At 43.2% G+C, this 21349-nt stretch overlaps 1 protein-coding gene across 1 annotated transcript; it reads right to left on the bottom strand.

Annotated features, from left to right (window-relative positions):
- Positions 1–5455: 5455 nt before the first annotated feature.
- LOC119465086 (uncharacterized) lies at positions 5456–11280 on the bottom strand. Its single transcript, XM_049660979.1, has 3 exons — positions 11225–11280; positions 7882–7922; positions 5456–6269 (listed from the first exon to the last, which is right to left on the bottom strand). The coding sequence occupies exons 1-3, from the start codon at positions 11250–11252 to the stop codon at positions 5862–5864; spliced, it is 477 nt and encodes a 158-aa protein (XP_049516936.1). The 5' UTR covers positions 11253–11280; the 3' UTR covers positions 5456–5861.
- Positions 11281–21349: the final 10069 nt, after the last annotated feature.

Raw genomic sequence — 21349 nt, 5'->3', positions numbered from 1 at the left:
TCTCTTCTCTGCCACTGCAGGACATCGGGCAGACCAGAAGAAGTAGAGATGGTGGGTGAGCATAGCGGCGTGAACGTCGTCAGCGGGGGAGGAAGGGTTGAGGGCGGCACGGTGGTTTCGTCTCTGACCCTCGCGACTGACACGTCTATTCATGTTAACGAGCGAGATCGTTAGGCACGCCGATTACCATTCGTTTAAATGTGGTCGGAGCATGGCCACTCGAAGTGAATCAGAATTGACTACACGTGGTCCGGGTATCGCAGCTCTAACGGAATCATAACAGGGCTAACAACTGTGCCTCTCGTAACACATCGGTTGTATCAGGCGTGCCCCAGGGCACAGTTTACATTCCTCTATTCCCCGACTACTGTGTTAATTACCGCTGCATCAATAGCAACCATGACTCTGACAAACTTCAAAGGGATCTGTGTCACATGAAAAAATTCACCAACGATTGCGATACTCCCTAATGCGAACTTTGAGCACAGCTGTATACGTGTTTTCATTTCGCGATAGGTTGGCTGGCGCGGACAATCTGCGTCGTGTGGCACGTTGCATACGGAGCGAAGTGTGGCGCGAATGCCTCGATAAACGGGAGATCACGACAGGTGGTGCGTGAGGGACGCATCGGCGCGATTCACAGTAGCCGCCGCAGACAGACCTCCGCTCAAGCAGTACTTTGTTTCCATACAGACGACGCGCGATACTCTGGCGCCATCTCGTAGCCATCGCTATCGCAAAGCCGCGGCACTACACTTTCCTTCTCATGGCTTTCGCCATACCATCCTCCTCCGCTTTCCTCCTCGCACTCTCTTCGCTATCGCCGTCTTTCATCTCCCGCTGCGCTCCACGTTCGCTTTCATTCTTCGCTGTGTTCGTTCGCTAGGTTACGCCGAGGGCACTGACGTCGACGCCTACACTCGCCGCAGGAACGGTCGCCTAAGAGCGACGCTATGAAATGGTGCTACACGTGGCAGATGTCCCTCAACACTAACAAAATTGCTATAGATTCCCTCCACGGACGGTCCTCGTATTCAACAGAATACTATATCATTTACGGTTCCGAAATATCTTCCTTGCATTCACATAAATATCGTGGCCGTCTGCCCATCTCATCACCTCACGTGGTCATTACACACAATGAACATTACGAACAATGCTAACCGCAGCGTTTCTCATTTACGTCGTAACTTGCGTCACACCTCATAATCTGTAAAAATACTTGCTTACCAAACGCCCGTATGGCCGAAGCTCGAGTACGCATGCGCGATTGGGGACCTCGACCAGATTAACCTTTCAAATATGTTAAAATGAATCCGAAATCGCGTCATGAGGTTAATTTATTCTGATTACTCTTGTATATCCAACAAACATGAAAGCACTCATAGCCCGGGTCAACTTTCCCATTCTTAAACGCTGGCGCAAAATCTTGAGGCTTTCCATTTTTCACAAATGTGATCAATCGTCAATTGACAACCCCTTAATCACCCTCACTCACCGACTATCGCTTGGTATAAGGCACCAAAAAGCCGTTCATCGCCCACGTCCCTACACTTCTGCGCATCTGGATTCATGTTTCTTGCTTTCCCTAACTTATATAGATGATCTGCAGCAATTAACACATCCTTTACATTCCTCTATTCCCCGACTACTGTGTTAATTACCACTGCATCAATAGCAACCATGACTCTGACAAACTTCAAAGGGATCTGTGTCACATGAAAAAATTCACCAACGATTGCGATACTCCCTAATGCGAACTTTGAGCACAGCTGTATACGTGTTTTCATTTCGCGATAGGTTGGCTGGCGCGGACAATCTGCGTCGTGTGGCACGTTGCATACGGAGCGAAGTGTGGCGCGAATGCCTCGATAAACGGGAGATCACGACAGGTGGTGCGTGAGGGACGCATCGGCGCGATTCACAGTAGCCGCCGCAGACAGACCTCCGCTCAAGCAGTACTTTGTTTCCATACAGACGACGCGCGATACTCTGGCGCCATCTCGTAGCCATCGCTATCGCAAAGCCGCGGCACTACACTTTCCTTCTCATGGCTTTCGCCATACCATCCTCCTCCGCTTTCCTCCTCGCACTCTCTTCGCTATCGCCGTCTTTCATCTCCCGCTGCGCTCCACGTTCGCTTTCATTCTTCGCTGTGTTCGTTCGCTAGGTTACGCCGAGGGCACTGACGTCGACGCGTACACTCGCCGCAGGAACGGTCGCCTAAGAGCGACGCTATGAAATGGTGCTACACGTGGCAGATGTCCCTCAACACTAACAAAATTGCTATAGATTCCCTCCACGGACCCTCGTATTCAACAGAATACTATATCATTTACGGTTCCGAAATATCTTCCTTGCATTCACATAAATATCGTGGCCGTCTGCCCATCTCATCACCTCACGTGGTCATTACACATAATGAACATTACGAACAATGCTAACCGCAGCGTTTCTCATTTACGTCGTAACTTGCGTCACACCTCATAATCTGTAAAAATACTTGCTTACCAAACGCCCGTACGGCCGAAGCTCGAGTACGCATGCGCGATTGGGGACCTCCACCAGATTAACCTTTAAAATATGTTAAAATGAATCCGAAATCGCGTCATGAGGTTAATTTATTCTGATTACTCTTGTATATCCAACAAACATGAAAGCACTCATAGCCCGGGTCAACTTTCCCATTCTTAAACGCTGGCGCAAAATCTTGAGGCTTTCCATTTTTCACAAATGTGATCAATCGTCAATTGACAACCCCTTAATCACCCTCACTCACCGACTATCGCTTGGTATAAGGCACTAAAAAGCCGTTCATCGCCCACGTCCCTACACTTCTGCGCATCTGGATTCATGTTTCTTCCAGACAGCAAAATACTGGAACTTGCCAGCCGATGCTGTGAGCATCACCGCCCCTGATAAACTTAAAGCAGTTCCCGTGGACATTATTAAATACTGGTATTGCCCACTCGTTCTGTCCATATGTAACCCGGTACTTTGAGGCCTTTGTATCTGATATGAAGTATTGTAGTATGTACTACAACTTGTACTTAGTGTGTTTGTGGAATTTTCGCGTTTGTACTTACTTTTGTTGTATTGTGCTCTCTCTTTATCGGGTTTTTATATTATGTTTGTTCCCCTTCACCGTCTCGTTTCCACACTCACCCATTCCTCATGTAAAACCCGCAGAAAGAGGTACTTGAGGTAAATAATAAAAAAAGAAAAAGAAAGAGCAACACATAGCCAACACGCACAAAAGAAGGGACACAAAGACACGTGCAGGACGCACACACAACTAATACGCAGTAGTTAACGCGGTCTTTTCTTTTTATTATTTGTTTATTTAAAAAAATGTTTGCCGTTTACGCACACATCCCGCTTTGATTGTTCGTTGTAGTTTTTAATAATCTCGTCACATTAGCTTGGGGGACTGCAAATGGTTAAAATTTTTGTACATAGTTCGTGCGTGAAATATAATTGGAAGAAAGATTTATATCCATCAAAATACATGCAACGGATCTGCTGATTGGCGGCATACTACTCACGAAGATGTACTAGTAGCAGCACTCTTCTTCTGACTTCGTGTCTTCCTGTCGGTATTCTTGTGATTTCTGCTTTTTGACGTTTCCCTGCTTAGAAACCATACACTAGAAGCCCAGCAGCGCTCGGGCAATGGGCGATCGCCGAGGCACCAGCTTGAATGCCCAAAGATAACCCAGAGAGGGCCACAACCGAAAGTTTTGTTGACATTAAGATTACCCGTTCCTCCACTAGTACAGAAGTTTCACTGAAGAAAGAAAAGAATAATTCATTTTTTCGAAGTCGGTTGTATAAGCTGCGGTCCGGACGACGTGGATGCCCAAAGAAAAATATTTGGACGTTTTTATGGGTTCGTGGTTATGGGTGGATGCCTATGCTGCACTAAAAAAATTAAAAAAAAACAAAGAAAGGGAGAGAGGATGAAGTGGTGGTGAAGGGGGCAAGGAGGCAGCTGTGTTCGACCTCAACTGCCGCGCAGGTGGATGAAGATGACTCAAAGTTGGATTCCTGATCGAACGTTTCAAATCGAACTCCGTCTGAAGAAGCTGTGAATAGTGAATGGTGCAGCTTAAGCCACGCAGTCTAAGAATGGTGAACGGTTTGTTTCAGCGACTTTGTACAGGGTTTATGTGATATTTCTCTTGTGTTGTACTAACAGCACAAGGAAGTGTATGTCAATGAGGAGAGGCGATAGGGTGGAGCAGCGGTTGATGTGATCGAAATTGCGCATGAGGCCTTGACCGCTGTAGCAGCGGTTACACGAGGAACACTAAGATGTGTTTTCCTTTGATATACTGCCTTGAATAACTCCTTTATCGCCAAAGCGATCTTCACAGTGAAATGTTTGCCAGATATGCCGTCACTGCACAGAGGCTGGACGAGGAAAGTCTGCATTCTTCTGCGTTCAAGAGTAAGCTTAAACAACTTTAAACATCCATATGCCAATATATTTGGGTATTGGACACATCAGCACACACGTAATGCATGATTAAAACTTCTGAAGGTTGCTGAAGGGTTTGCCTGCGGATTGCGCTTTTCGCCCTTGCAACCAAGTCAACTGAGACAAGGAATACTGCGTAGTAATTTTAACAACTGGTGCTTTTTTTACTAAGTTAAATTAACCATTGTGTGTTGCATCTTCCCTATACATAAAAAAGGCAAATAGACATTGCAAATACAGGTAAGTATTCCTGTATTTACGCAAAAGATGTCCCTAAGGTCTAGCTCCGAGTAACGGTATTATGGTACGCTCAAGTGTTTTGCAGAGGGACCTGTCCTGCACTACCTGTGTATTGCTGTTATGCCCTGGACTTAGTCCCCCGCGGGTGCGCGGCACCTTACGAAGGCGGCAGAGTGTGTTTAGAAGCTTTGGGTTCAAACAGAAGGCCATTGGAAACTGAGCCTCGCAACATTCCGCACTAAGGTGAGTGAGTCGAGAGCAGCAGAGTATTAGATGAGATAATGAGATTTCCACAGAAAAATGGTAACTATCGATCTTTGGGAGAGGTTTTCTTCCTGAGAAAAAGGTAATTAGGTTCGTAAGGATTGGAAGGATTGTTTTTTCCGTTTCGTGCATTTATATGTGGTTTAATGCCCCATTAATATTAGGCAACGTTCACTGCAATAACTAAGAACCTCAAGCTGTGATAATGAATTGAGCGCATTGCACATTACAGAATTTGCACTGGTGTTCAATGTATTATAAGCGCAGAAAACAAATTAAGCATGTTATAAGAGAAATTGTTTTGAATCGATTCAAATGAGAATGCTCGAAGAAAAAAAAAGCAATGGTATCTAATATCAGATTGATATTCGAAGCTATTGGGTAAAAAAGATGTTCAAAGCCAGTCTTGTTGGCAAAAAATCGGCATATAACGGTGGCCGATGAACACAATTTTGGCAAAGTGAACAAGAATATCATGTTGCTGAGAGCTGGTTGGTTTCTTCAGGGTAAAGTGAAACAGCACAGCTAAAGAAGACAAAGAATCAAACGTCCACACCTTCGTCTTTCCTTTGGTGCGTGTTGGCTTCTTTGCTTCTAATTTGTACGAGAATGGATAGAAGTGAATTGAGAAAATGTTGAGCGTGGTGACCTCGGATACAGTGGGTGAAGAAGAGTTACCTTTCTGCTTAATTTAGGAGTTTGTGGCTTTATATGCGGGGAAAGAAGGGAAGGAGGGACGGAGGGGGAGTAGGCGGTAATGCGTTATAAACTCTTCGGTGAGGTTAATGGTAGAGGCGAGTAAGGCACATACGGGGTTTGGGTTTCTGCCTATCTTTAACCACCTTGCATCCTAAATCAAGAGACCAATAGCTGACGGCTATCCAAACACACGCGACGACGTCCGACCACCGCCAGCAAGCCTGGTACCGAACCCTGCTGCGTTGGCAAGACCAACGTCAGTGTCAGTGAGTAAGAGTGCGTTCTCGATGCCAATGCGATCGTTGAGATAGAAGAAGTTTGGTGCTTTGCGACAAGGCACAGCGTCCTCCGGATATGTGCAGGTCAGGCTTAGCTGGTTGAAAACCGTCTGGTTGCCGCAGAAGAAGCTGAAGTGTTGCATCTCGGAAGAGCCGTCGGCGTGGCGCACCTTGTGGCACACGTGGTACACCCGGCAGTAATTGGACACGTCGGCGAAGTAGCCACTCCGCCGGCACCTGAAGGTTTTCGTCACCGGCCCCACGACCAGATTGGCGCCGTCTGCGAGGTCGTATGCAAGCCGCTTCACCTGCGCAGCCAGTAAGCCGCGCCAGTAGTTAGGCTATAACGTATGCGGCCATCATTATGCGCAGTCCTTAAGTTCTCTTGGCGCAGAAAGGGCAAATGGTACCGAAGGTCCACATGCACCGCGGCCACGCACGCAGCAAGTAACGAGTGTACTTCTTCACTGTCAAACCAGAACAAGCGTTCATCGAACCGTTCCAATAGTGCGAAACGAGTGGGCGCCTTCAGTGTTCTTGTGTTGGTCAGTGCGCACTGACGACAAAGCAAAGCGAGCTCCTGCAGATATCTATAGAAGCAATCTCTCATTGTTTATATTGCAGGCTCAAAACAGCTGGGGCCATACTTTGTAATGATTTTTTTTTGCCAATGCATAAAAACAAAATCTTTTGTCGATACTTCGTGCCCTTTTCGACAGGACCGGCCACTCGGTGCGAGGGATGAGAGGAAAATTTAAAGAGGTGTTTAAAGAGCGAAATGTCAAAATCGAACTAAATACGAATATTTCTAAAATAAAACAATCTTCAATTTTCTAACAGAATACCAATTATTTTTTTCATTTGTTTAAAAAATGAAATATAAAGGTTACGTGAGGTGCGTGTGAAAAAAGAAATAAAAAGAAAGAAGGCTTATTTATACTATTTTATACATGTAATGCCACTAAGAACTGCACGTCCGGTCAAATGAGGAGCTTGTAAATGAGAAACAACTCAAAGGTTACTTTATATGGCACACCATCACAACAATAGCAATGGAATACAGAGGCATCCATGTTGCCACATGCACCGTGATGCACATAGAGTGTAAAGGCTTGTGTTCGTACAAAAAGCAAAGTAATACTAAAGCACCGCGCATCGTTTTAAAGGTGTATGGTATTTTCCAAATAGTAAATTCCATTGCCTAAACAGGGAAAACAAATGCCTAAGCTGCCCTAAAGGCGATGCATCCTTATTGAATATCTAAAGCATATTGCGCATATGTTTGCTACTTCATGCGTTTGTATCAGCAACTGGTGTCTCTGTGCAGTAAGCACGGCCACCCCGCAGCAATGTCATTCGCAACAGTCAACACTTGCATCTGTATTTTTCCCTGTAGGCTCCAATAAGTGTTGTTATCCCTTATATTAGAACAAAAATGTGTTTTCTACTATGGTGAACTGTGAATTCTCGAATCGCGTGCAAATCGAATATTCTTTGCTATTCGATTCATATTCAGAATTTTGTATTTCGCACACCTTCGGAGGAAATAAATATAATTGAAAAAAAAATGTTTACGAAGTGCGACCACTCTTCTCTGGGCTGTGAAAATCGTGTGATGAAAACGCGTGCTGCGACTTTCGCTGCATTCTACCGGTTGCATACATACGTTTAAAACAATACCAAGTGTGGTATGGCGGTATGGCCGCGAGCCGGGACCAATCGTTTGAAAGGTCTATAATATAAGAGTACATTCGCCACGCTATAAGCACACTGCCGGCAGGCTGTCAACGGTTCGCGTGGCGTTGTGAATGTTGCACTGTATTGTTTGTGACCACGACTATATATATATATATATATATATATATATATATGCGAGGCTGAAAGTAACGATGTCGGAGAAATGCAAGCTTAGCACCTTACCCTGGTATCGGCCACAGCAGCGTGCATCACAAAGGCACCGACTGAAAGTGACCAAAAGCAGCAAGAAGGCACATGATAACAAACGAATACGAGAGAAAAACAAGAGGAAAATATGAAATATATTAATATAGGGGTTAAAAATTGCTTTGGTGGAAGATAATGAAGGTATATAGTAAAACGAGACAAAATCACGAAACGGAAACATCTTAAGCTCCCCCAAAATGGAATTTCTGAAACAGAACCGCGGTGGCAGCAGCTGAATAATCGCACTGCGTAAGAAAAAAAAAAGAAGTTAAAAAAAGGCATTTCAGCCAATCCCGTATACGCCTTAATCAGGAGCAGCCACCATCGGAAACAAAGAGTGAACGGTCATTCCGAACACAATGTTTAGTGCAGGCGCCCGACGAACTGCATATTCGCACGTTTTTCTTCATTAAAATTTTTTTTCGCGGTTCATACATGGGTTCATACTTTCCGAGTCAGTTCAAATTTAAACTGGAAGCCACGAGGGGATATAAAGCAAACTGAACGTTTCGCTGTCAGCCAGAGTTCAGGCTGATCAAGCCGAAAGCAACGTAGCTAAAATGACACGCCAGATTATGCTGAATTGCTCTAGTCCGTCGCGAGGCTTGGTCCAGGACTGGGAATAATGAGATGCAGGCAACGAACCCTACAAAACTCATTAGTAGCTACAGGAGCACCTTTGTTCTTTCAACTTGTTTTTTCTCAGGCAACGTTATTTTGGTACGCTTATCTATGACATTGCGTAAAGATGGCCTAGCGCAACCCCTAGTAGTATCCGGTTCAATCACCTTTCTCGCTTCATCTTTCGTCACTTTTCCCGCGCTTTCTTTTTTTGCAAGCGCCCCCAAGCCAATTAAGCTTTCCCAACACTCGCTACATGTTATTTCGAGTTTCTCCATGTCGGAAGACAGAACGGAGAATAGAACGCCGGGTCAGGAGCTTTTTTTTCTTATACCAACGGCTGCCAAGATTAATCTTAAGTTACAAAAGAAGAAAACAAAATATGAGGTCTGATTTGTAATGAGAATCGTGTAAAGAGTACGTTTTAATTGGAAATAGATAAGAACCATGAATATATATAATTTAAACTCGGAAAATTAGACCCATATACCCGTTATGGTCCTGACAGCATACCAAGTCAAATACTCGAGCGTTGTGGGGCACATATATTGGTTTATTTAGCCGTGATCTTTAACAAATCGTTCCAGTGTAAAAAAAAAAAATGCCACCCAAGGACTCGAAATTAGCAAATGTGGCACATATATAAAGCTGGTGACCGGAGCAGCGTTGAAGATTACACGCCGGTATGGTATGGTATGAAGAACTTTATTGAGTCCTTAAGGTCAACCCTAGGTTGACGCGGGCCGCTCCCACGTTGGAACTGTCAGGCCGAGCCCTTCAGCCACATCGCGGGCCTTCTGGACTGCCCGTAATTGGTCAGGTGTAATCTACCTTCATCTGCTGTGAAACACTTGGACATCTTCATAACTATACTCAAACAGCGCGACTGATGCACGGGCACAGCGAAACACAAATACCACAGAACAAGCGCTGTTCTTGCGTGGTATTTGTGTCTCGGGGTGTCCTTGTATCAGTCGCGCTGTTTGAGTATTGTTCTGAAGATAAACCAAATAGCCCACACCTAGATGGTATTTGGACAGGTGCTGTACTCAAGTCCTAATAAGCATCTTTAAGAAAACCCATTTACCGAATTCGCTCCATATGGTTTTTCGCTCAGGTTTTTTTAATGCACAACGCAGGCAGCTCACGGAATTTATTTATGAAATAGCATTAGGACTCATCAGCTCTGTACAAATGGACCTACTTTTTCTAGATCAGAAAAGGCATTTGAGGTCGTACTGCATGATTTATTGTTGCATAATATGTCGTTCTTAGGTTTGCCAGACTCGCTGCTTGGATGGCTTAAAGGACGAGAACAATGCGTTGTGATGAACTGCTCGTCATCGTCTCCCGTGAATGTGTTACCTGTTAATCAGTGCTGGGCCCATTACTTTTTCTCAAAATTATTAATGATTTGCCCGATGGAATTCAATTCATCATTAGGCTATACACCAAACACTGCGTTATATATCCCCCAGTCACATGTCACAATGATGGCGATGTTTTACAGACCGACCTGATCAAAGTTCTTACTTGGTGCAATGAAAGGAAGATGACAACCGCGAGCTATCACATTCTTTTCACAAAATAAAAATTTAAAGTGCGAAGCGCATATTTTTTGAATGCGGAGTCAGTCCAATTAAATAGGCAGAGTCAAGTATCTCGGTGTCACAATTACTGATTTTCTGGCCAGGGCTACACATGTCGATAATATCAAACAAGGCTACGAAGTTACTGAACTTTTTTTCAACGCAATCTTAAGCATGCCCCACAGTCATTAAAAAGCGACACCATACTTTAATTTGCATGCGTAGCATGGTCAGTTTACTGGTGCCCTTGCAGACAATATAAAGAGGGTTTTAAATAGTTCTGCTGAATTCGTCACAGGTAATTGTAATTTTTATATCAAAATCTTTCAAATCCTGAATGACCTTGGCTGGAAACAGTTAGCCTCACGTAAACAGACGTTAAGCCTAAAATTTTTGATTTAGGACTACCAAAATCTAACCGGCATTGGTAGAAACAGTTATTTAAAACCATCATATAATGTTTTAAAAAGGAAACTTCACTAAAATAGGAACAAACAGGTGTCACCTTAACGCGTTTAACTATTCATTTTTTCCTCGCACGATTAGCAATTCGAATGCTCCACCACGGGAAGTAGTTGATGTATCTAATTTTTTTATTGCCGTATGGAGTATGTTCTAAAGCATGCAATTTTTTTTGTTCCTTCTCGTTTGCTTTTTCTCAAGCGTCCGGTAATATTGTCTGTTCTTGTGGCCATTTTTGTACTTATTCTATTTGAACGTATGTTTGTGGCTTTTGTTTTCTATAAGAGTATCGCCACCCCCGCCCCTCCCCTCTATCCAATGTAAGCTTCGTACAATAATGCCTTTTTTGGCTGTAGGTACTCGTAATAAATATATAAATAAATAAACACCACGTGACTCTAACTGCACGAGCCTTTAGCAATCGCGTACACATCTGTTGGGAACAAGCATCCCGAATTGTCACCGTTGCCCTCGTCGATGCGAAATCACTGCCGGCTGTTGGTGTCGTACAAGCGATACAACCACGTGTATTTGCGTGCAAATACACGTGGCAGACCGCACTGCCACGCAGACCGCACTGTGAATTGGTAGCAACAATGGGGACATTCATGAAAATGGGTGTGCGCGGGTATTGCAGGTGAACTTACCGCAGAGGTAACCAATTAAAGCTTCCATATTCCGATTCGTATGGGCTGCCAGAGTGGTGGTGGATTAGCTGCAAAGAGGAATTAAGTCAGTCTTACAAAAATGTTTAGACACACCTTTGGAGGACTTCTCCGTGACCAATTCCCGAACGGTAGGCTCGTTTGGTTAACCAATTAACTGTTAATACTTGTCAGTGAATTGAGCACTGATTTTTCTTAAATGACAAAAGGACCAATCGATAAAATACCATGCCATACATTTAATATTACTACTACTCTACTGCTACTACCACTACTACTAATACTAATGTTATTAATATTGAGTTAATCCCTTTAGTGCATTTTTGAGAGCCAGCCGAATCTTGGCAAATCACCTTGAGTGGGTAAGTGCCAATGCCTTTGATATGGAGGAAAGAAGAAGACTAGAAGGAAGCTACACGTGAATTATTGAAACGTATTCATAAAAATATAAAGTAAGGGTCATGGGCAATAGGCACTCACCATGTGATAGGCAAGCGGTAATTTCTAGCCGTTCAGAGTGCGGAGAGTAGAAGGAAAAGTAAAGCGGAGAGCGGGTGTGAGGACCGATCGTGAAAAAAGGCGTAACTAAAACCTACCGCGAACCAAACAATGTCTCGAAAAGTCCGGCAGCCATGTAGGGCCTATTTACCCAAATGGACCCCGAAAAAAAGGTGGTGCGGCGTTAGAGGAGGTTGCCTTGCCGAAGTTAGCTGCCTGATGGCATGCTCCCTCCTAGTTTTTTCTCCCTTCCTCCATAATTCTTAAGATCGTCATTTATCAATGGCAATGTCTGCGCGGCAAGGAGAACGACCTTAAGCGGGAGTTGACGGCTGAATGGGGAGCAGTGGCTGTAATTTGCGCGGGAGTTGCCACAGACGATTACATGAGTTTCTTTGGTCTTGGCGAATAAGCTAAGCAACGTCGCCTAAATTAGCAAAAGACGATACAATCTATCAAATGTCTTCTTTGATGAAATTAGGGCACGAACGGACCAGTATTTTTTTTAGCTTTTCATCGTTAGTTAGCTTGCGAAAAGACCAAGCGATCTGTTCGCGCGACGGCCCGTTTCGTCGCTCGAAGCCGTCGCTCGTCGCCGTCGCGCACAAAATCGCGTGAATGCGGTTTGGGCTTATTTTTTTAGCTTTTCATCGTTAGTTAGCTACACAAAACAACAGCCCCCCCCCCCCCTTTTTTTTTAGGTCTGACCATCGCCTGCGCGAGCCTCGTGCTCCTAAGAGGTCTAATTTTTGTCAGCGCATGATTGTCGTATTTCAGTGTCCAAGTGGTATACGGCGTTGGAGCTTCCTTGAAAAAAAAAAAAGATTATGACAGATTCAACCCCCTTGTTGGAATCTACGTGAAGCGAAGCTTTCTTAAATAGTCTAAATTTGAATTCTATGCAGTGAGAGAAATGATGCCTGCAGTTTTCTTTTAACGCGACAGCGTTAAGTGCCCTGTGTCGCAGAAAATCCGGCGTCGGCGTTGGGGTAGGCGTGGGCGCCAGCGTCCGCGTCTGAGAAAATCATCCTGAACCACCCCAACCACGCAGGCCCTCCGCGGGGCGCAGGAGCGTTAGTGAACTATTTGAATTTTTCAAAGTAAAATCCGGTCAGAAAAATCGTAAAGTACAACTTAACCACAATCTACAGACATGATAGCATCAGATTGTAATTTGAATCTACGAGAAAACATAATTCTATTACGGCGGGAACGCAAACACAAATCCCTTTTCCAACATTTCTACCATACCAACAGCGGAGCGCCCGGGTAGGTTACTTTCAAAAACACTCTCCAGATGGCGCTCGCGTCCTCGGCAGCGTAAAATGGCAGCGGCGCGCAGAGGCGAATGTAGGAGAAAAAATAAAGCTGCAGTTGCCGGAAAGCCTGACAAGCATTCACGGATCTTTGAATGTTTTAACGTTCCACTCTTAAAGGTGGAGCTTAAGCGTCCTCCAAATTTTATTTATCCGCCCAGGTAGCGTAGTGACAATGGCGTTGTGCTACTATGCTCGAGGGCGCGGGATCGAATCACGGCAACGGCGACCGCATCTCGATATAAGTGGAATGCAAAAAAAAAACATTAAAAGAATGCACGTTTACCGTGCATTGGGTGCACGTTAAAGAACCACGCATGTTCAAAATTTACCCGGAGTCCCACAATACGGTGTGCCTCAAATCAAATCGTGGTTTTGGCAGGTAGAACCCTGGAAGGTATATATAATTTAATTTTATTCCCACGTTGCGTAATAAAACGTTTACACTTTCTGCTTAAATGGAAATCAAAGCTGGCGGGGCATTATACTATGCGATGTGGATGCAGCGATGGCTTTCAGGCTATTAGACGTTTTGCGAGTGGTGAAAGAACATTGTGTAAAAATATTTGTACGCACACAGAAATATGAAACCTACCGACGCATGTTTAACGCTTCCATACCTCTGACGAACACCCCCAGCAAGTGACCCATGAGACTGTGAAACTTTCCCACTGAGGATGTATTGTGGTACATTTTACATAAGATTAACGCAGAGAATGGCCCTCTTCTGTACACAAACGCTCGCTAATCTTGCATAATAATAATAATAATAATAATAATAATAATAATAATAATAATAATAATAATAATAATAATAATAATAATAATAATAATAATAATAATAATATTATTATTATTATTATTATTATTATTACAGGGCTTTTCAGCACATTTTGTTACACGAAGCATGCGTCGTGGCGGAGGCATTGCTCTCTTTGTAAACGACAACTGTGAAGCTTTTTCTGTTGATGTTTCTTTTGTGCATGCTGAATCTATGATGGTCAAAGTTTGTAAGAGGTCATTTTCTGTGCATATCTTATCGGTCTATCGACCGCCTTCATGCAGCCTCTCACGGTTTCTTGTAGAGCTTGATGAAACTCTGCGGCAGTGGAGCTCAGTGGACCAATTCTGCTTGATCGGGGACTTTAATATCAACATTTTATGTCCTGAAAAAGTATCTGTTTGTGATTATCTATCTACGTTGTCCGCTTATGGTCTGGAATGTACAATTGGAGCTCCCACTAGAGCGGAATTAGTTAATAATTGCCTAGTGCAGTCCTGCTTAGATCACATAGCGGTCAGAGCTCCCAACTGTACATTTAGGTCATGTACTATTTTACAAAGGTTGGCTGACCACTACTTTGTGGCATGCCGTCTTGAATTACCGGATGCGCCTGGAACGCCGTCGGTTGGAAATACACCCGGCCAGCGCAAATGCCTTGTCCCTATAGTTAATCAAGCTAAGTTTGATAATCTTGTCGTTTCGTTTGACTGGGCATCCTTAACCAAAGAAGGCTCGTCAAGCAACGTGTATGAAAAATTCTGTACGCAGCTAAAAAATTTTGAATTACGTTGCACACGGTTAGTAGCTAAACCAATAAGAAAGCGTCACTGCTGGATGAACAGCGGAAATTCTTGCTGCGATTTCGTATCGAGATACCCTGTGGAAACGCTGTAAAAGAAATCCGAGAAACCAAACACTGCGATTAGAATACAAGTCGGCAAGAAATAGAGCTGTTGCTCTTCTGCGTGGCGCCAAACGCCGTTAATTCTTTCATAAATTTCAGCAATCTTCAAATAATGTAAGCAAAACTTGGTCTTTGGTAAATCATCTCAGAGGGATGAGTTCCAGTAAACGGTCTGTTTTCGATTCTTTTCAGCAACCTCCCACAGCAGTGGCTGATGCTTTCAACAGGCACTTTGTAAAAGCATCCCTAAGCGCTGTTTCTTTATCCACAAACACTCGGTCGTTAACGCATTCCATATCTGAGTCAGCTTTTCTTCCGAAATTTTCGAAGTGTGATCTGGAAGAAATTCTTTTCAATTTCCGTCCTAACAAGCCCACTGGATATGATGGAGTATCATTACACATCATCCGAAGGAATTTCAATGTTCTGGCAGATATTATTCTTCATATACTGAATGGGTTTTTGGAAGGGAATGAAATTCCGGCATGCCTAAAAACGGCAGTTGTTTTACCGCTACATAAGTCAGGGAAGAAAGATAAGATTGAAAACTATCGGCCAATTTCTATCTTACCGGTTATTGCTCAGGTCTTAGAAAAATTTCTTTTCCACACTATGTCTTCTTTTCTTAACAAATTTTCTATCCTGACCGATCGCCAGTTTGGTTTTGTTTCTGGGCGCGGTACTGTTGCACTGCTTGAAGAATTTGCAGACGACCTGTTCTCGGCATTCGATCAGAATCTTTTCACGTGTGCTCTCTTCTTAGACGTAGCGAAAGCGTTTGACACCCTGAACCACCAAATATTGTTAAGTAAACTGTATTTTTGGGGGATTTCGTGGACCCTTTTACAACATTCTCAAAAATTACTTGAGCAACCGATTTCAAGTGGTCGCTACTGATGATAAGGGCGTTTTCAGTTATAAGTTGTCGCTGAATGCGGGTGTACCGCAGGGGTCAATTTTATCGCCATTGTTGTTTAACATCTTCGTTAATGACTTTCCTTTGGCGATTTCCAAATGTTCTGTGTTCCAGTATGCTGACGACACTGTGTTACTAGCAAAACATCTATCTTACAAAATGTCAACTGAACTGTTGCAAAATGACGTGTACAATGCGATGCTTTGGTTCAGTAACAATGGAATGGCTGTCAATTCCCAAAACACACAACTGGTATGTTTTCGCTCTCCACTCAAGACTACTGTGATTAACTTGCCTCTCTACTTACATAAGTCTAACTGTGTTCCTTGTAAGTGTACTCCTATTCCATACGTAGATTTTGTTAAATATCTTGGAATATTTTTCGATAGCAACTTATCATGGCAACATCACTTATCACTCATTTGTTCAAAACTGAGGTCAGTCGCTTGGCTGATGTTTAATATGAAAAGTATTGCGCCTCTCTCTGTAAAAAAATTGATTGTGCATGCATTGGGTTATAGTGTATTGAGATATGGTATTACGGTCTTCGGATTCTGTTCGGATCGTTGGAGATGCAGGGTAGACAGGATTATAAAAAATATCCTTATAAATGTTGCCTACAATTCCCAAACAGCAACAGCTGCAAATATCTTCCGTGAACTTGGTCTGCCTAATTTTCATTCTTTGCTCGTTGAAACAGTTGTCATAAAACACTTTTGGACTTCTGCTTTCAAACAAAAAAATACCTCTACAAGGGAACTTCGTAAACACGTCCGCTATATGGTTCCTCGTTCATCCACAAAGTATGGTGCGGCCAGACGCTGTGCATATGTGCCGGACATGTTTAACAAGTTACCGAATGAAATTTTTAACGCTACTTCAAAAAGCATGCTGAAAGAACTATTGAAGGAGTCATGGTGAAACTAACTTCCACAACACTTTGGCATCATAATTTTCACCGCTTCAACTTCTGTTTCACGTAGAATAACCAAATGTTATCTTATTTTTTTCTGGTCATTTTTTTCTTTGTCTTTCTGTCTCATCAACATCTGTTTATTTACCGTTTGTATCATGTTCATGGCACGGTCCCACAAGCCAATTGAGGCTTAGACCGGTCTGTTTGTGTTGCTCTGTATTTTTTGGTGAATAAACATTATTATTATTATTATTATTATTATTATTATTATTATTATTATTATTATTATTATTATTATTATTATTATTATTATTATTTAACATATTAATCTTGTCTTGAGCGGGTCTGGTGACAGTGGCAGGGCGTGTACCCGCTACAAATTGTTTTGATTTATCTTGCAGCTTGCTGCCATCATCATTGGCAGCTATCAACATGACGACACTTGTGCGACCCGTCTACTGCGCAACGCACCACATCATCTGCTTCGATACCTTCCAGGTCACGGTGCGCGCGAACTGTCCCCGGGCTATCTCAATGTGAGAACACATGCGAACTACCTATGTAACAGCTGGTCTGTTCACAGCAGGCCAGACTGCTCATGGCGCAGCAAAACTGCCACCTTGACGACACCGATCACCTGCGTAAGGCCATCGTCTTCGCCGGAATCCTTGATTTGGTCTGGCGGCAGCGCCATGGCATGTCCCCCCTACAAATTGCTTTGATTCACCTTGCAGGTAAGCAATTCACGTTACATGAAATGTTACAGAAGCGACAACTACTTCCTATTGCTGCTACCGGACCCCACATGCGCATGCGTTTCCAGTGTTTCTTTTTGTGTTTTTTTTTCCATTAAGTGCTTATAGCAGTACTGTTGCTGTCGGGTGATAATGAGGTGAATACGGGTCCAGATAAATTTAGCGCTTATGATTTTGGAAGTACTATGCGGCCAGACGCGCTTAACTCAAGAAATACTAACCCATTCTGCAAAATTTAACACATTTGAAGAACGCATAGCTAAACTTGAATCCGGTAGCAATATTAATGCTCAAATTTCAGGGAAGTACTTCAGCTACGACAGTCAGTGTCTGACCTGGAAGCTACTGTACACTCACTCGTCATGAAAACTGAAAATCTGGAAAATCGATCTTGCAGGAACAATATTGTTGTTTACGGCTTGCCTGAATGCAAAAGTGAAACTTCTGAACAATGACTAGGTTCGATTACTAAACTGATTACGACAGAGTTGAGCGTTGCCATAGAGTTGGTGCAAGAAAATACATGGGCAGGCCGGCTATCTTTAAACTGTTAGATTTCAGGGCAAAAACTGAGATCCTGCGTGACACCAGAAAAACTGAAAGGTACTAAGATATACATAAACGAGGACTTCTCAGAATACGTACGCCAGATAGCAAACGAACTATGGCCGCACTCTGCTGAAATGCGAAAGAAGGCTCAAAAGTCAAAACTATACTTTCATCATCTGATAAGTGATAATGTTCGGTACAAATGGGACAATGTTAACAAGTGTATTGCGAAAACTAAAAAAAACAACGAGTTGAAAGTATCAAATGACCTTCGTATGAACACAACTCCTCACTACTTATGTTAAGTGCCCGGTAGCTTACTGAACAAAGTTGTAAACTTTACTTGATTCGTTGAATATCATCAACCATCGCTGGTAGCTGTAACAGAAGCATGGCTCAATGACTCAATCTTAGAAACGGAATTAGCTCCCCCTAGGTATATGGTTTTAAAAATTTACCGACTATTGGTCGAGGCGGTGGTGTGGCATTACTTATCAAAAACGGGATTAGGCATTGCGTGCTACCACCACTTCCCGAGACGGAATTTGTATGGTGCAAGTTAAGCTTTTTCGACCTGATGGAGGGGGTTAGTGTCATCAATCGTCTCCTATGCTCTGGAAACAGCATGTCTCTTGCTCTTGATGACTACATCGTAAAACACAAGCTTGATTCGTACAAAACTTTAATATGGGTTCGAGTCAATAAATGCTTCATTTATTGACTCGAACTTGCTTCAATCCACAGGTAGGGACAAAGCTTTCTGCGATGCATTACTTACCATGAGTTTTTCTATCTAGCACAAATTGTTCATCACGCTACAGTCAAAAATACAATTCATGACCTTGTTTTTTTAACCGACAACTCTTAGGAAATGGTTTTGAATGTAATGTATTCAAGGTTTTGCCACACCATAAAGTTACAAATTAAATTATCGGGTTTTACGTGCCAGAACCACGATCTAATTATGAGGCACGCCGTAGTGGGGGACTCCGGAAATTTGGACCACCTGGGGTTCTTTAACGTGCACCTAAATCTAAGTACACAGGTGTTTTCGCATTTCGCCCCCATCGAAATCCGGCCGCCGTGGCCGGGATTGGATCCCGTGACACACCATAAAGTGGTTGCTATCAAATTAAAACTGAACTGAATTGTGAGATTTTACGTGCCAAAACCACGATTTGATTATGAGACACGCCGTAGTGAGGGACTCGAGATTAATTTTGACCACCAGGGGGATCTTTACCGTGCCCCCAATGCACGGGACACGGGCGTCTTTGGATTGCGCCCCCATAGAAATGCGGCCACCGCGGCCGCCCACGACCTCATGCTTAGCAGCACAGCACTGTAACCGCTAAGCCACCATGGCGGGTACAAATTAAAACTGGCATCTGAGTGCAGCAGACAGTCACTAAAGACGGTAACCGACTTCAGCCGTGCAAATGACGGCTCGATTCTGGTTGTACTGGCAGCGTCTTTTGATGAATTCTTATTCCTTATTTATAGCAGTGTTGATGATTTCGTTGATAAGTGCTGCAACATCGTATGCGAATGCATTGCTAAATTTGTCCCGATAAATGTGTGAAACGAAATACTAAACATCCCTGGTGTACAAGAGAAATTATCCAGATACTCCGCCGCATTAAACGCTTCGACGGCGTAACAAGACTTATAAATGCCGTAGCGACTTGCTATGCTCGCTTAAACTCACGCTACAAAAAAAGATGCTCGAGGCCAAGGAATGTTACTATAACAGTACCATAGTTGTTTTCATTAAGGAAAAACCTTCCAAATTTTGGAAATCAGTCAACTCCCGGCTCCCAGTTCATCCTCCTCTTCATTTATTATTAGCGATCAACCATGCTCCGACCTTCTAATCATCGCTTACGCCTTTAATGAGTACATTAAATCTGCCTTTGGACAAGACAATAGTAATAGCCCTGTTTTTAATGTTTCTTTTCCTTTCCCACAATTACCAGACATTCTAGTAAATTGTGCAGGTGTGCACAATATTTTGCTAAAAATTGACGCATCTAAAAGTTCTTGACTAGATGGTATCCCAAACATGTTCTTAAAAATATTGTCACGTAGTAGTGACGGTGAAGAAAACAGTCGCAAAACAGTGAATGACGAAACGGACTTTTTATTTTGCGAACCTGTGCCCACAAAAGCAAGTTGCACTCGAAGCACAACGACAGCGGCGAACCCAGTCGGCGATCGTCGAAATCTGATGAGCTGCGAAACGCGTCGGCTTTTATACATGAGTCATCGAAGGTTCCAGAGTAATCCTTGGTGCCCGCGTGTCTTCCAGAAAGTACTAGACAATTCGCGTCGCTCGTACAATCAGGTTACATAAGCGCGGGTGACAACAGACAACGGATACAAGCATCAATAACGTTCGAGAAACTTCCAATACATGCAGGCGCGTCCTGCGCCGAGCCATAACGTTTAACATTTGTTAGCCGGTGAAAAGCAGTCACCGGTGAAAGATAAACAAGTACACGTGTCAACATACTCCGAATGGAACGCAGGTTACCTAACAGTAATCTTTATTGCGTCACTATATGACACCTGCTTCGTTTTTCTCATGTGAAAAAACGTTTTAACGTTATTCCTGTATTTAAGTCGGGTAACAAAACAGTTTTAAGCAATTATAGGCCAATATTTCTTATTTCGTCATCGTGTAAGCTTCTTCAACACTTCTTTCACAAACACATTGCAGAATACCCAAAGAGCAATGCGGTTCTCTCGCGTCATCAGCACAGCTTTCAACCTAGTCTCTCAACATTTACTCAGCTCATAAAATTCACGCTTGAAATTGCATCAGCACTTATCCGACGTGGCCAGGGCCGGTATTTTGTAGCGATGCCTTTCCGATGCTGATGCCTTTTCGCGCTTTTCGCGTTTGGTCAGTGGTCAGAGCGACGGCCCGCTCACGTTATCAACGGGATCAGCCGGCCGTGAGTGGTAGATGATAAATTAGTATACAGGGTGTTTCATTTTAGCTGCACCAAATTTTTAAAAATTGCCTGTGGCAGATAGCACAATTCTAATCCTTGATCTAAGCTACTCTATGAGGCGGCCATTACTTCCATGAGAAATCAAAACGGCTAATTGAATACTTAACATAATTACGTTAGTTAACTTTTTATTTGATTATTTTACGGCACATATCTTAATCTACAAACTGTAGCTAGTGAGTTTCCAAGGCGTATATCCACTTCGAACGAATTTTCTGGGCTGCGCTAGTTTCAAGATATTCATTTTCAAGGTGTCCGACGAAATGCATTGCTGTTCCAGTTACTTTTGCTCTTCAATGCATAAATCAGCGTTTTCTTCAGAAAGTTAATTAACTGGAACGCCAATGCATTTCGTCGTACGTTTTGAAAATTAATATCTCGAAACTGGTTCGGTTCTGATAATTCGTTCCAAGTGAATACGCCTTGCGAACTCAACAGCTATAATTCGTAGT

The sequence above is a fragment of the Dermacentor silvarum genome, chromosome 1 (assembly GCF_013339745.2).
Source record: "Dermacentor silvarum isolate Dsil-2018 chromosome 1, BIME_Dsil_1.4, whole genome shotgun sequence".
Taxonomy (NCBI): domain Eukaryota; kingdom Metazoa; phylum Arthropoda; class Arachnida; order Ixodida; family Ixodidae; genus Dermacentor; species Dermacentor silvarum.
This window is presented reverse-complemented; position numbering and strand designations above follow the sequence as displayed.